The 13,974-nt window shown below is 52.4% G+C and overlaps 1 protein-coding gene across 2 annotated transcripts in view; it reads right to left on the bottom strand.

The window, feature by feature from the left end:
- TMEM8B (transmembrane protein 8B) overlaps positions 1-13,959 on the bottom strand; it is a 33,137-nt gene extending 19,178 nt beyond the window's left edge. For both annotated transcript variants that reach the window (XM_047767907.1, XM_047767906.1), the window contains exons 1-4: positions 13,377-13,959; positions 8,633-8,822; positions 8,031-8,238; positions 13-146 (exon numbers count right to left, since the gene is read on the bottom strand). In XM_047767907.1, coding sequence (XP_047623863.1) covers positions 13-146; positions 8,031-8,238; positions 8,633-8,822; positions 13,377-13,926 — 1,082 coding nt within the window. In that variant the 5' untranslated portion in view covers positions 13,927-13,959. The remainder of the gene's footprint in view (positions 1-12; positions 147-8,030; positions 8,239-8,632; positions 8,823-13,376) is intronic.
- Positions 13,960-13,974: the final 15 nt, after the last annotated feature.

Raw genomic sequence — 13,974 nt, 5'->3', positions numbered from 1 at the left:
TATTGGACTTACTTGTACAGGGCTGAGCGATTGTGGGGGGAGAGGGTTTGCTCTGAAGGTCGCCCAGGCACCAGCACAGCAACATCCAGCAAACGTCGGACAATCAGCTGCGGCTGAAGGAGGTACTGACACTCATCCTGGAGACCCTGAGACAAAAGCGGGGTGGTTGGAGGGGAGAGAGAGTAGGTGCTCCTAAAGCAAGGCAACCAGCCCCCTGCAGCGGGGGGAGAACCTCCTCTGGCCCTCCTGCTTCTGTGGCTACGACTGCGGTCTCTCTAAGCTCTGGGTCCTTCCTAAGTCTGCGGGATCTGCTGTGACCCTCAGCACTGGCTGAGGTTTGAGCCCCCTCCTGACAATCAGACCCTGCCTGCCCCCTCCTCCAAACCAATCCCTCCTCCCTAAGCATTCCCACACAGCCCCTCGAGGTAAGTTCAAACCACCCCATTCCCCCACCAAGCCCTTAGGAACGTAGGGCCCTCTTAGTGCACTTTTTGGGCTCTGGAAAACTCCTCAAAGGCCTCCAGTCCAAACCTCCTCCCTTCCCCAACCAGAATTTTTAATTTCTTTTCTTTTTTTTTTTTTAAGACTGTCTTTCCTCTTTTTATTTTTTGTCTTTTTACCTTTTTTAGGGCTGCTCCCATGGCATATGGAGGTTCCCAGGCTAGGGGTCCAATCGGAGCTGTAGACACTGGCCTACACCACAGCCACAGCAACACCAGATCTGAGCCGCATCTGCGACCTACACCACAGCTCACGCAATGCCGGATCCTTAACCCACTGAGCAAGGCCAGGGATCAAACCCGCAACCTCATGGTTCCTAGTTGGATTCATTAACCACTGAGCCACAACGGGAACCCCCTTTATTTTATTCTCCACCTGCCTCCCCCCAAGTGCTGGTCCAGCCTCTGCTTTAAGACCCCCCAGGGAAGAGCCATTATACCTCCAGGCAACCTCCAGACTACAGGCACCTTGAGAACAGGAACCTGGTCTTATTTGCTGTCCCCCAGACACAGAACCTAATGTAAAGTGCCATCTCACAGATGAATAAGTGAATAAAGGAATCAACCCAGCTGGAGGCATCTCGGACCTTTATGAAGTCAAAACCTATCTTCTGTCTCCCCTCCCATGGCTCCGACTCAGGGACCCACAGATACATCTGTCTGCTCCTTCTGCCTCAGTCTGGGTTTCTTCTGTCACTGGAGGAGAAGAGCCACATCTCCCTGAGCTGTTCTTCTGGATGAATCCCTAAGGCTCTCTACGCAGGTGACATGACCCGGCCCAGGCAGCCACAGCATCTCCAGGGAGATGGTCCAGCATCTCCAGAGTTCTGGTTCCTCTTCTGCAGCATCTGCAGCTCTCTGGGCCCTCAATCCTATCAGTCCAGAGGTGGGGGGCTCCTGATTAGGCTTTCCTCATCTTCTGAACAAATGGCTTTATGATGGCCCAGTAAACTAGAGCCACTGTTCATTTATATAGCTATGCTGACCAAGATATACCATCAGCCTTTTTCTGGGACAAGAATTTTAGGCTCTGACATCCCACGAGTTCCACGGCATGGAACCAGCCAGTCAAGGAGGCCCTGACTGATGCCAGGCAGAAAATCTCATCATCCTCTGCCTGGAATTCTTCTGTGCCTTTTGCATCACTATGTCCCCAATGCAAGCACACCACCTGCCACATACTAGGTGCTAGAAAATATTGGCTGAGTTAAAGAATGGGTGTCAAGGGGAGTTCTATTGTGGCGCAATAGGTTAACAATTGTTAACAATGCAGTTAACAATGCAGCAGCTTGGGTTGCTGCTGTGGCGTGGGTTCAATCCCTGGCCGGAGAACTTCCACATGCACAGGTGTGGCGTGCACACATGAAAAAGAATGGGTGTCACAAACAGGGTCCTTTCAGAGAGCTCCTGATCCCAACTCGTTGCTGAGAGACCTCCATCCCTGATATCCAAAGCAGATGTCCCTCATCTTTGGTGTCAAACCCTAAGGACCAGAAATACTCTCACAAGTCATTTCATTGACACCACTTCCTGAGGCAGGAATCACCACCACAATAATCTTGTGGTGAATGAGCCCCAAGGATGGGAACTTGCACTGAAGGGGTGGCCCATTTCCTTAGTAGACGGTCCAGAGGGAAGAAACCATTTGCTCCATGTTTTGCTTGCTGTTGGCCCATCTAAAGGACCAGTGGACATGACTTCTCTGGTTAGGATGTGGTCCTTCCTTAAACCGTGTAACATGCATGTCCAACACCTCCTTGTTGTGGAGGGAAGCATTCAGTCAGTGCAGACCACGCAAGGTGCAGAAACCGTCACCTGTAATGTGGCCACAGAAAAGGCACCAGACAACAGGTTCTCAAGAGCTGCCGAGGCAGAAGCCAAGTGAGAGAATCCAAACTCAGTCAGCGTCAGTGGTCATGGAAGGAACAGGCCAAAGCAAGAAAGCTTGAGAAGTCAGGAGGGCCAAAAGGGAGACGTGTTCTGAAAGAAGCTAGAACAGAAGCTTAGTCCTAGACCGTCATAGTATGGGTAGGCTGGGTTTCTTGAGAAAGGCCTGATCAGGACGGCCAGTGCCAGGCTGTGGATGAGGCTTACAGACTGAAGATGCCCAAAGACACGTGGCCTTCTCAGTGAGAAGATTCCAGGATTGACACAGCCCCGGACCACAGTCAGCCAGCACAAATCAACATGGAAGTACACAAGCGCTGGACAGATGGCAGAGGGTAAGCGTGGAAGCAGGGAGACCACTTGGGAGGCTCCTGTCCAGCAGGAGGTCCAGCAGGAGGCTGAGGGAAGGCGTGCTAAGAGTGGAAACAGCAGTAGATGCATCAGGGCATGCTTCAGAAGTAGAGTCAATGAGACTTTCTCCTTGTGGACTGGTTGTGGGGAAATGTGGGGAAAAGAAGAATCAAGTATGATGCTTAAATCTGGGGCTCGAGCAACTGGTGCCATTTACTGAGTAGAAGACCCCAAAGGCTTAGGCAGGGAGAAATGAAATAGGAATTAAAGAGATTTTTACTGTTGGCTTTGTTTGGAGAGATACTTGCTAAGTTTGAGAGAGGTCTTAGACATTCAAGTGGAGATGTCAAGTAAGCTGTTGGATATAAAGTCTGAGATTCAAAGACACTAGAACTTGCTCAAGACGCTCGGAAGACATGAACTTACAGTTATGCTGGAGACGCCTAGCAAGAGAATGGAGAAATGTCCCAGGGCCAGGCTTTGGGGCACCACAACACAAATAGATCAAGCAGAGGAGAAGCCAGGAAAGGAGGCAGAGGAGTGGACAGTGGGCGGGAGGAAAACCAGGACAGTCGTGTCAAGTCACAAAGGTCAAGGGGAGAACATGAGTGAAGAAGGAAAGGGTAAGATAAGGAACTAGGTAATAGCTAGTTACTAGATAACTCTGGAGAGGGCACATGGGGACTGAAAGGGGACAAAGGGAAGAGAAAGACTTACTTTTCACTGTATGCCTTTTGTACCTTTCGAATGTTGTACCAGCTGCATATATTACCTATTTGAAATATAAATAAAATGATTTAGAAGGAAGAAGAAGAGCCGATGGAAGACTGTTAGCAGATTTTAACCACTTCAGCTGAGATACTGACCCACGCTTGGTCCTGGCTGGTGGATTCAACTAAATCCTCTCTTCTGCACAGCCTGCTTCCTGCTTTCCTTACCATTGTTTTCATCATTTTACCTGATCTCATTTACTTTCAAATCTTGGGGCTGGGAAGAGGAAGCATTAGAGGCGAACTGTGCCCCAGGCATTTGCAGAACTTGCCCTACTAAGCCATCTGGCACCAGATGTTACCCACAACTCAAAAGTCAGCCCTTCAGGGAAGACTGGCAGCTGGACACCACAGGATGAACACAGGCTGCAACACAGGAAAGGCAGGGAGATGGAGGACACAGGTCAAGACAGAAGAGGTTGATAGGAAGCAGGGGAAAAAGAAAGGAAGAGAAACGAGATCAGTTTTAGACAACATGAGTTTGAGAAGATGGTAGAAGAAGGGCAACAAGAATTTGCCAATCCACACCATGAGCCAGGCTCTGTGCTGGGTGCTAGGAATACAGTAGTGAATACTGTATTTTTTTTTTCTTTTGTTGTTCCCTCCCCCCCACCACCCCGCAGCATATGGAGTTCCTGGGCCAGGGATCAGATCCGAACCCTCTGCCAGAGCTGCGGCAGCACTGGATCCTTAATCCACTGTGCTGGGCTGGGATCAAATCTCCGTCCCAGTGCTCCAGAGACACTGCCCAGCTTGTGCCACAGAGGGAACTCCAAAGACTGTACTTTTTTAAACCTACATTTTTAATAGATTTTTCTTTTAACTTGGAGCTGGAATAAGTGGCAGAAGGGAGAAGCCCAGCGCTTTACCCCTCTTCTAGCAGCCACCTAAGAGGAGGGTTTGGGGAGGGGCATTCAACCAAGCCCCATAACTTTTAAGTTACTAAGAGGTGTGGGTATAGTCAACCTCAAGCTTGAAGAGGGTGGAGTCAGGAGGATGGGGGAACCCAGAACCTGGGATGAGAATAAAGGCAAATGCCTTGTTGGGGGAGGTTAGGACACTTCTCAGAGGGCAGCAGAAGTATGGGACTAGAGCTCAGGAGAGTGGCCTGAACAGGTTAAGTCACTTCCCTTTCACAACCTCTTAAGGCTCCCAGGAGTTCCTATCGTGGCTCAGTGGTTAACGAACCCAACTAGTATCCATGAGGATGCAGATTCCATCCCTGGCCTCGCTCAGTGGGTTAGGGATCCAGAGTTGCCATGAGCTGTGGTGTAGGTCACAGACGCGGCTCGGATCCTGCTTTGTGGTGGCTGTGGTGTAGGCTGGCAGCTGCAGCTCTGATTGGACGCCTAGCCTGGGAACTTCCATGTGCTCCAGGTGTGGCCTGAAAAAGAAAGAAAAAGAAAAAAAAAAAAGAAAAAACCTCTTAAGGCTCCCTATCACTGTCAGGCGAAGTTTGAACTTCTAGGCCCTTCATGATCTGGCCTCTGTCAGCTCCCTCGCTAGCCTCAACTGCCTGACACAGAACCACTTCAGCTCTTCCTTCTTCAGCCCATGCTCTTCCCACCACCTGGAATGCCCTTCCCTGCTTCTTAACATCAGCCTCATTTCATAACTGTTTCCTGAAACCACCTCTCCACCACACTAGCAAGCTGAGTTATCCACCTCTCCTTTGTCCTGTTAAAATACCTCCTGTGTTGGAGTTCCCTCTTGATACAATGAGTTAAGGATCCAGTGTTGTCACTGCTGTGACTGGCGGCACTGTGGTGTGAGTTCAATCCCTGGCCCAGAAACTTATGCATGCTGCGGATGTGGCCAAAAAAAAAAAAGATCTCCTGTATCTCCCTAATATACATCTTATTTATCTTTGTCTCTAGCATCCAACCCAAGGCCTGGGCTAACCCAAGTGCTCGAAGACTAAGATCTAAAGGGAGGTCTGAGTTCCTCCCCCAGACTGAGGAGCAGTGCTACTGTCTTATTGCTGGGACCCTCCGGTTCCCACCCAAGGTATCCCTGAACCCACACAGATTCCTGTGTTGGTCAAACCTCACCAAGGTCAGGGACATGATAGGAGGAAGAGGCAGGCTGAGAAGACAGAGCCCTGGAGAAACGCGCTGGACAATCCACCCACAGGTTTGGGTCTAGGGAATTAACCAGAGGACTGAAGAATCCTTAGAGGACCATATAAGATTCCAAAAGGTAGTCACATTCTTAGAGGAACCACAAAGAAGACTACTGCCCCCAAGCCCCAGAAAAGGCCTGACTGGAGAGCTATGTCTCTCATGGGGCCCACTCACAGCTGCCACTCGCAGGCCAAGCCGTTAACTGCCCTCGCCACTCTAATCTCGCCATACCCTGCCCATCTCTGCTGCTAGGACTTCAGCTTGCAGTTCTAAGTTCCCCAGGCCCCACTCACTATATCTAGGTGCAAATGGGCATGTCAAACTGGGTTCTGACCTCTCCTAACAAGGCTTCAGCTCCCATAATCCCAGCCCAGGCCTAGACGTCAGGTTCTTCCTGTTCAACCGAAAAGGTTTCTGGGAGTTCCCGTCATGGTGCAGAAGAAACGAATCCAACTAAGAACCATGAGGCTGCAGGTTTGACCCCTGGCCTCGCTCAGTGGGTTATGGATCTGGCTTTGCTGTGAGCTGTGATGTAGGTCGCAGACATGGCTCAGATCTGGAGTTGCTGTGGCTATGGTGCAGGCCGGCAGCTGTAGCTCTGATTTGAACTCTAGCCTGGGAATCTCCATATGCCGCAGGTGCAGCCCTAAAAACACAGGAAAAAAAAAAAAAAGGTTTCTGGATAACTAAAGCAGGACTTCAGAAAGGGTCTTCTGTGTCAGTTCTCATGAAGAGAGTCAAGGATCGGAGCTGGGATCAGGAACAGGATCTTTGAGATCTGGCCAAAGACCTAAGACTTCCCTCCTATCAGAAGATCCCTTGGGGAGTTCCCGTCATGGCACAGTGGTTAACGAATCCGACTAGGAACCATGAGGTTGCGGGTTCGGTCCCTGCCCTTGCTCAGTGGGTTAACGATCCGGCGTTGCCGTGAGCTGTGGTGTAGGTTGCAGACGCGGCTCGGATCCCACGTTGCTGTGGCCCTGGCGTAGGCTGGTGGCTACAGCTCCGATTCGACCTCTAGCCTGGGAACCTCCATATACCGCGGGAGCGGCCCAAGAAATAGCAAAAAGACAAAAAAAAAAAAAAGAAGAAGAAGAAGATCCCTTGGTTCTGATGGGAGTCAAGAACCTAGAACCCAAAGCCACTTCCAGCCAAGTTCCCAACACGCTCTCACCCAGAGGCTCCCAGGCCTGGACAGGAAGTTCTCCTAAACATCACTCAGGAAAAACTGGCCTATCACTGAGGCCTCAAGACACGACATCAACCCAAGTTCCCATCTCTGACGACAGCAGTGCCCGTACACTTGCCCCTGTGTAATTCTCAGCTCATTCGAAAGCATTACAGCACCTCTGAACGCTGGGCTACAGCAAGAGGAGGAGAGTGGCGTCTGACACAGTCCAGAGCCACTGCCCTCAAGGAACTCACCCTGGAGAGGGAGATCTGGGTCAAATCTTCACCTGACTGGGGGTTTCTGCCCTTCCCAGTTCTCAATGGCCAAACTCCACCAGCTTTCTTGTTCTTTCTTGTTCTTTAAATCCTGCTCAGCTCACATTCAGTCCTTCACCCTTACTGCTGGCCCCACACACAGGGTCATCCCATTCTGACATAGCCACCTCATCGCCCCCTCCCTTCCCACCAATGACAGGAGTAAGAAACCTTTAGATCCTGTCTCTATAATAAAGGGGTCTAGGCTGCCCGGTACCTGGGAGTGGCAGGAAAACTCTGCAGCATGTCCTTCCCCTCCAAACCAGAACGGAGGGGGAGCTTGACCTGGACCCTAAAACACTTGAGACTTTAACAACCTCTGCTCTGTGAAATCACAGCTGATGTTTGGATACAGTCAGGTTGGAAACCAGTTGCTTAAAGCCTCCTTTTAACACTCTCCTGCCCAGGAGTGTTCTCTTACCATCTTCCAAAGATATAGGAAGCTGAAATTAGGACAGAAGAGGAATGTATTCCCCCCCCCCCCCCAGATGGACTAAGGACTGGGCTGCAGCCTACAAGAATCCACAGGGCTATTACTAACCAGGACATAGAACAAGACTAGTCCTGGGTTTGTGCCGTAGCATCTGACAGTCCCTGGCTGGCTTCTGATCACCTCAATTCACCCTGCACCTTCCAATAGGGAAAGCCACCACTCCCCAGGGCTGAGGCTTCTGACTGCAGACTCTAGACTCTCCCACCAGCTTACCTGGACCCACCATATCCTCCTAAGGCTCCCAAATGGCCTCCTGCAGATCACAGCCTCTAGCCCACCAGGAGATCTGCTGACCTCTAGCTACGCCCCACCCCCATCACCCTCATGCTGTTGCCCACCCTGGCACAAGACTGATGTGCCAGGCAGCCCAGAGATGGAGAAGCAGCTCTGGCCCCTCCTGCCCCGGACCGCATCAACCCACCTTGACAGAGATGTGGCCGTGGGCCTGGGGAAGGTGGGCAGCCAAGAACCAGTCCCCAGGTAAGGGGCTGCTGACGTTAAAGATGCCAGAGGTGCGGTTGGGCAGAGTCCAGCTGAGGGTCAGTGAGAAAACCCCAGGCACAGCCGTGTCCCCTGGAAAGTGTGTGTGCAGGGGGTTGATGACAGGCGGTGCCCCAGACCGGAAATACCTGGGCGACCAGAAGGGAGGAAAAAAAGGCAAGCAGGTAATGGGGCGGGTAACGGGAAAGAGGAAAAAGAAAGGAGAACTGTCACTCACTGCCAGGAAAACAAGTGGATTCCTTGCACTGACCCACACGACAAAGTGGTTGCAGGCCAGGGGTCAGAACGTAAGGGGCAAATGGTCAGCCCAGGCACTCACACAGTCACACAGCAGTCAGGAAGGGTCAGCAGACAGACGCCAAGGCCCTCAGGCAGGCACGCTGCAATCTGATCAAGGGTCAGGGGTCACGGTCAGGAGGTCAGCTTAGAGAGTCATCAAGTTACATTTTAGTTGGGAACGTGGCCTGGGGTTGCAAGCGGGGGGCGGGGGGGGGCAGTCAGGAGGTTAACTCAGACACTCACACGGTCACACTTTGGTCTGGGCAGTGGTCCCCAAAGGTGCCCCCCTGCTCTTTGAAGATGATGAGGTTCCACACAGCCAGGAACGTGTCTTCGGGAACATGGAAGTGGAAGAGCTCAGTGCTGGCAAAGGAGCGGAAGGGACTCAGCTTGCGGGGTGAGCAGGTGGAGTAGTCAGTCAGGAAGAGGCCTCCTGGGGAGCAGGTGGAAGAGAAAGGAGCGAAGTAGGACAGGCCATTTCCAGTAAGCCCCGGGCACACCAATCTGCCTCCCTGCAGCACCGACTCAACAAATGCTCTCCTCTGAGCCAGAAACTGGGTCTCAAGCTGCCCGCGTGGTCTGCTTTCATCCTTACAATGACCTTGGGGGAAAATGACCTCTTTTTACAGATAAGGAAACTGAGGCTCAAACCTAGACTTAACTGAGGCTTCAAACCTAGATCTGTTTAAATCTAAAACCAGGACCTTTATAGACCCCACAGCTGGCCCCCTCTTAGGAGCCACTGTTCTCCTCTCAGCAAGCCCAACGGTGTGGAGGGGATAGTGTGTGTGCGGATGTGCTGGCTGGCGTGGGCTCTCAGGCATCCGAGCCGCCTGGAGCTCCACCTGTGGGCTTGGGAGTCAGCATGGAACTGTGACACTTCCTTGTTTATTTTCTGCCCCTTTCTGTTCCCCTGTGGTCAGGAGCGGTAAAAAACCCTCCGAAGGTTCACAAGAGCTGTCTGTATGCTGGCCCAGGGAGGCCGTGGGGAGGGGAAAGTGCGGTGAGGCTGCAAGGGGCCTGCTTGGGTGGCAGAGGCAAGGACGGGAGCTGGCGGGTCGCCACCAGAGCCCTGGGAGAGAGGAGGGAAGGAGAGTCAGCAGGGCCTCTGGGATTCAGAAGGAGCAGCAGAGGGGGGCACTTCCCGGAGGGAGGCCCAGTGAGGCAGCCAATCAGTGAGCCAGTGGAATCTAAACTGTTTGGGGATATTCCTATTCAGAGCTGGCCAGGGGTGGGAGGTGGGACGAAGTGGTTCTCAGCAGCTGAACGGCCAAGACACCAGATCGTGGTTAATTAGGAGCCGAGCCTGGTGAGCAGGAAAGTCTGGGGTAAGCAGCTACCGGGAAAATACACAGGGACCGGGACTGCCATGACAGTGAAATGAACGCAGTGGCCCGGCTGGATAGAAGAGGGCCCCAAATGGCAGGCAAAGCTCTAGGGAACCTGACTGCTCAGCGAAGCCCCGAAGGATGCCCCCAGGATGGATGAGAGGGTTGGGAATGCAAGCAGCTGCAGAACAGGAGTAGGGGCAGCGGGTACGGGGGACCCCAAAAAGGAGTTTTCAGCCAAGCAGGAAATACCCACTGTGCTGCCTATTCTGACAGTCTTCCCGACCCCGGAGATGAGAGTTATAACTCCAAAATTGAAGTATTTGAAATAACAGAGAAGGGAGTTCCCATGGTGGCATAGCGGAAACAACTAGGAAGGATGACGTTGTGGGTTTGATCCCTGGCCTCGCTCAGTGGGTTAAGGATCCTGCATTGCCGTGAGCTGTGGTATAGGTCACAGACATGACTCAGATCCTGCATTGCTGTGGCTGTGGCTGTGGTGTAGGCCGGCAGCTGTAGCTCCGATTGGACCCCTAGCCTGGGAATCTCCATATGCTGCAGGTGCAGCCCGAAAAAGCTAAAGAGAGAGAGAGAGAAAGAAAGGGAAGGAACGAATGAACGAACGAACAGAGAAGAGGCACCTGGAAAGGAAGGCTGCTGAAGGAGAGAACACAGGTCAAGGTCGGCCCCACTGAACTTCAGCAATCTTGAGTCACCCAGCAGGGAGCCGTCTTATATAGGTGGAGGCTACTGGCTCTAGACTGGCCTGTGCTCATATTGAAAGGCTATGGTTACACCCAAGTACTAGTCTGTGCAGTTCAGACCACATGATCTCTCTCCCCTGTCAGCAAGGCAGCCCTGCCACCTTGCAAGCTGAGCACTGCTCAGGAACCAGAAAGGCTCACAGAGCAGCGCTCATAGCGCAGTGGCAATGTATCCAAGAGGGATGAAGAGAAATGAACCAACTGATGGGAAAGACAGGTTCCTTAGGAGCTCTGGCTGTGACAACTAGGAGGCAAAAAACACCAAAAGCAGAATAGCCTGGACACCATTGTTACAGCAAAGAGGCGCGCTGGTGCACCCTCTGCTGGAGTTAGGGAAAGGCTTCTCCTCCTCAAAACTGGTACCAGGCAGGGACGGGCTATCAAACGGGCCATTGCTAGTGTTCGAAAGAAATGTTGGCCAGGCTCCCAGGGCAGACTCTCTAAGAGAGCTGGTGGTGAAAGAAGCTAATGACCTTTAGGAAACAATGGACAGACATGCACAAAGAACCCTGTGATTCAAGAACAGGGGTAGGAAAGGGGAGTAAAAAGCAGCGGAGGCACCTAGAAGTTCTGAAGGCAAATGTCTGAAACAACATCCACAGCCCCATTCACTCCAAGCTTTGGTGGAGAGTTTCAGGGGGGCGCCTACAGAGCCATATCCCAGGGGAAGTAGCAGTGAGGCCCTAACCAGGCTGAGAGGCACCTGTCCTGGATGCACCAGCACTTCCAGACAAGGCTAGGGTGATTCTCACACACACACAAAGAGGCTGAGACTGGCCTGCTAGTGACATCACTCAGGAGAATAAAGATCATTTCTGTAATGGCAAGGCATGCCTGGGTTATGCAACCACAGTCAGATAAGTCCAGGGAAAAGACCCAAGGATTTCTTGAGACCGACTGTTCTATCACAGTCCTGTGACCCTGCTAACCTCTCTTCAGGCAAAACCTATCACCTGCACAGGTCACAGAGCACCCCTGCAGGCCAGTGACGAGGGGCAGCACTCAGGGCAGCCCTTTTAGACGGTGCTCTTTTCCAAAACTCATTACAGTCTTCCTAAAGCACTTGCACCTGCTTCTGGACAACCATGGTTTAACCCACATCATTCAACTTCCTACAGCTCTGTGGCTGTCAATCGCCCCCCTCTCCTCGTCAGCCCAGGGTTTGCTCAATGAGTTCATGAACAAAGAAGCTAGGGTGACAAGGGTGGAAGCTGTGAACCGGGCTCCACAGAATGGATGCCCCCTCACCCAAAATGAAACACTGACCTGGCTTCTGCCTCTGCTGAGTGCCCCATCTGCCAGGAGCGGTAATCAACACCGAGCCCCTCCACAGCTCCTTCCTGCAGGGAATCTGGCTGAGGGTAGGTGGACTGCTTATATATGTTGTGGGGAGGCACCCAACACTGCCTCCAACCAAGGAACTGTCCACTAGGCAGGTGACACTTTAATGGTCTGTCTGCAGGAGGAACAGGAAGAACTGAAGAGGAACATGCTTGGGCCACACCATGTGGCCCCCCCTCACACAATAACAGGCATTAAGGACACACAGGCTTACCTGCACCCCACACAACATACATGAGCCTACGCTTACCAACACACAAGCATATACACACACTGCACGTTCTCAGCATTCCTGCAGACCCCTCAGGTACACTCAGCAACCTTTGGTGTACATCGACCCCCTCAAGTCTGTAATGGAACCAGGACCCCAGAGCTCATGGAAACACAGCCCCCATCCCCAGCTGCTAGTTGTTATGGCCAAAGGCTTCCTCAGGCACATCTCCAGCCCATCTAAAGTGCCACCCACCAGGAATGGCTGGAGGGTGGGGCTGTAAAAAGTCTTTATTATAAGGCCAACTTTATGGCACATCTCCAGCCCATCTAAAGTGCCCCCCACCAGCAACGGCTGGGGGGTGGGGTCGTGAAGACTCTTTATTATAGGACCATCTTTATGGCACATCTCCTACAGCCAGGCCCCCCTCCTCCTCCCACATTCCACTCACTAGGAAGCTGGATATCTCCCTTTCCCACTCACTGGATGGTGGCCCTGGGCTGACAACTAGCAAATGAGGAAAGTTTATGGATGAAGCCCCCTTGTGGGCAGAGGGGGAGAGGACAGGTTGTGCTTTGAGCCTTTCAGCACTTGCATCTGTTTTCCTATTGGGCATAAAACTGCAGTGAAAAAACAAAACAAAACAAAACAAAACAAAACACTAGTGTGGGACAAGAATTGGGGAACGTTTTTCTAGCCCTAGCATTGCCACTGACAAGCTGTAAGACCTCAGGCAAACTGATCCCTTGCTGAGCCTCAGTTTCCTCACCTGTAAAATGGTCTCAAGCTTTGGCCCCGCTCTAAAAGTGTCAAGAATTATTCCTAAGCAAATCAAGCTTATTTGGAAAAAGACTCATTACCGGAAGAAAATTCATTATAATGGCAGCTAACCCAAGTCCATTTACATGTTATTTTTAAAACTCGTTTTAAACATATGCCAAGTACCTCAAAAGTTTAAGCCAGATGTTCCCACACTGAACTAGAGGCTCTCTGCTGAGGGACTGTGTCTCCCCCATCTAACTTCATAAGCAGGAGCAAAGCCCTCAAGACTTTTTTGGAAAAACAAGAGTCAAAGTAGAGTCAGGATGGACCCCAAGAAGGAAAACGTTGGAATCTCTGGCCTCAGGACTCTAAGCCACCTGCTGAGCCTCAAGCCCACAGTTACCACTCCTTCGACCCTCACCATTCCTCTCAGTTACATAAGACTTCTCTCCTTCCTATTTCTCTCTGCTTCTTCCCCAATGATCTAGGTGCCCAGGACCCACCTCTCCAGAATCCCTCCAGTCGGCCCCTCCCTGCCAAAACCCCATCCCTGCTTCAGTCTTTCCTGCTTCTGCACTCACCAGCCCCTGGGCCAAGGACAGACAACAGCAACAGCAGCAGTAAGGCTGATGGCAGCTGGAGCCCAGACCTGAGTCGAGGCTGGGAGAAGGGCAGGGTATGAGAGAGAGTGGTAGGTAGTGGGAGAGACTTTGGTAAACACAGAGATGAGGACAAAGACTGGGGTAAAGAGTTGGGCTGGGCTGGGCACTGGAGCTTGTATAAGGGTAAGCGATGTGGTGGAAGGAGGGGCTCTGATGGGGACTGGACCAAGGGCAGGGATTGGGCCCCCGCCTTCAGTAAATACGGAGAATGGGGTTGGGACAGGGGCTGGGCTGGGATTTGGGAAAGGAGGTGAAACAGGTGCAGGGGCTGGGACGGGAGCCAGGCCAGGGACTGGGATTGGGACTGGGACTGGGACTGGAGTGGGGGCCTGAGCTGGGACCCGGATCTGGGCATTCGCTGGGACCCAGGCCGGAGCTGGAACCGATTTGGGAAGTGGGGAGAGGGCGGGGTCGGGGGCCAAGGACCGGACCGGGATGGGACCAGGGGCCGGGACAAGGGCTGGGCCATGGCCCGGGGCGGGGGCGGGGCCGGACAGGCCAGCGCGGGCGCTCGCAG

This window comes from Phacochoerus africanus, chromosome 2, assembly GCF_016906955.1.
Source record: "Phacochoerus africanus isolate WHEZ1 chromosome 2, ROS_Pafr_v1, whole genome shotgun sequence".
NCBI classification, from domain to species: domain Eukaryota; kingdom Metazoa; phylum Chordata; class Mammalia; order Artiodactyla; family Suidae; genus Phacochoerus; species Phacochoerus africanus.
The sequence above is the reverse complement of the archived record's forward strand: the minus strand, read 5'-3'. Positions and strand labels throughout refer to the sequence as shown.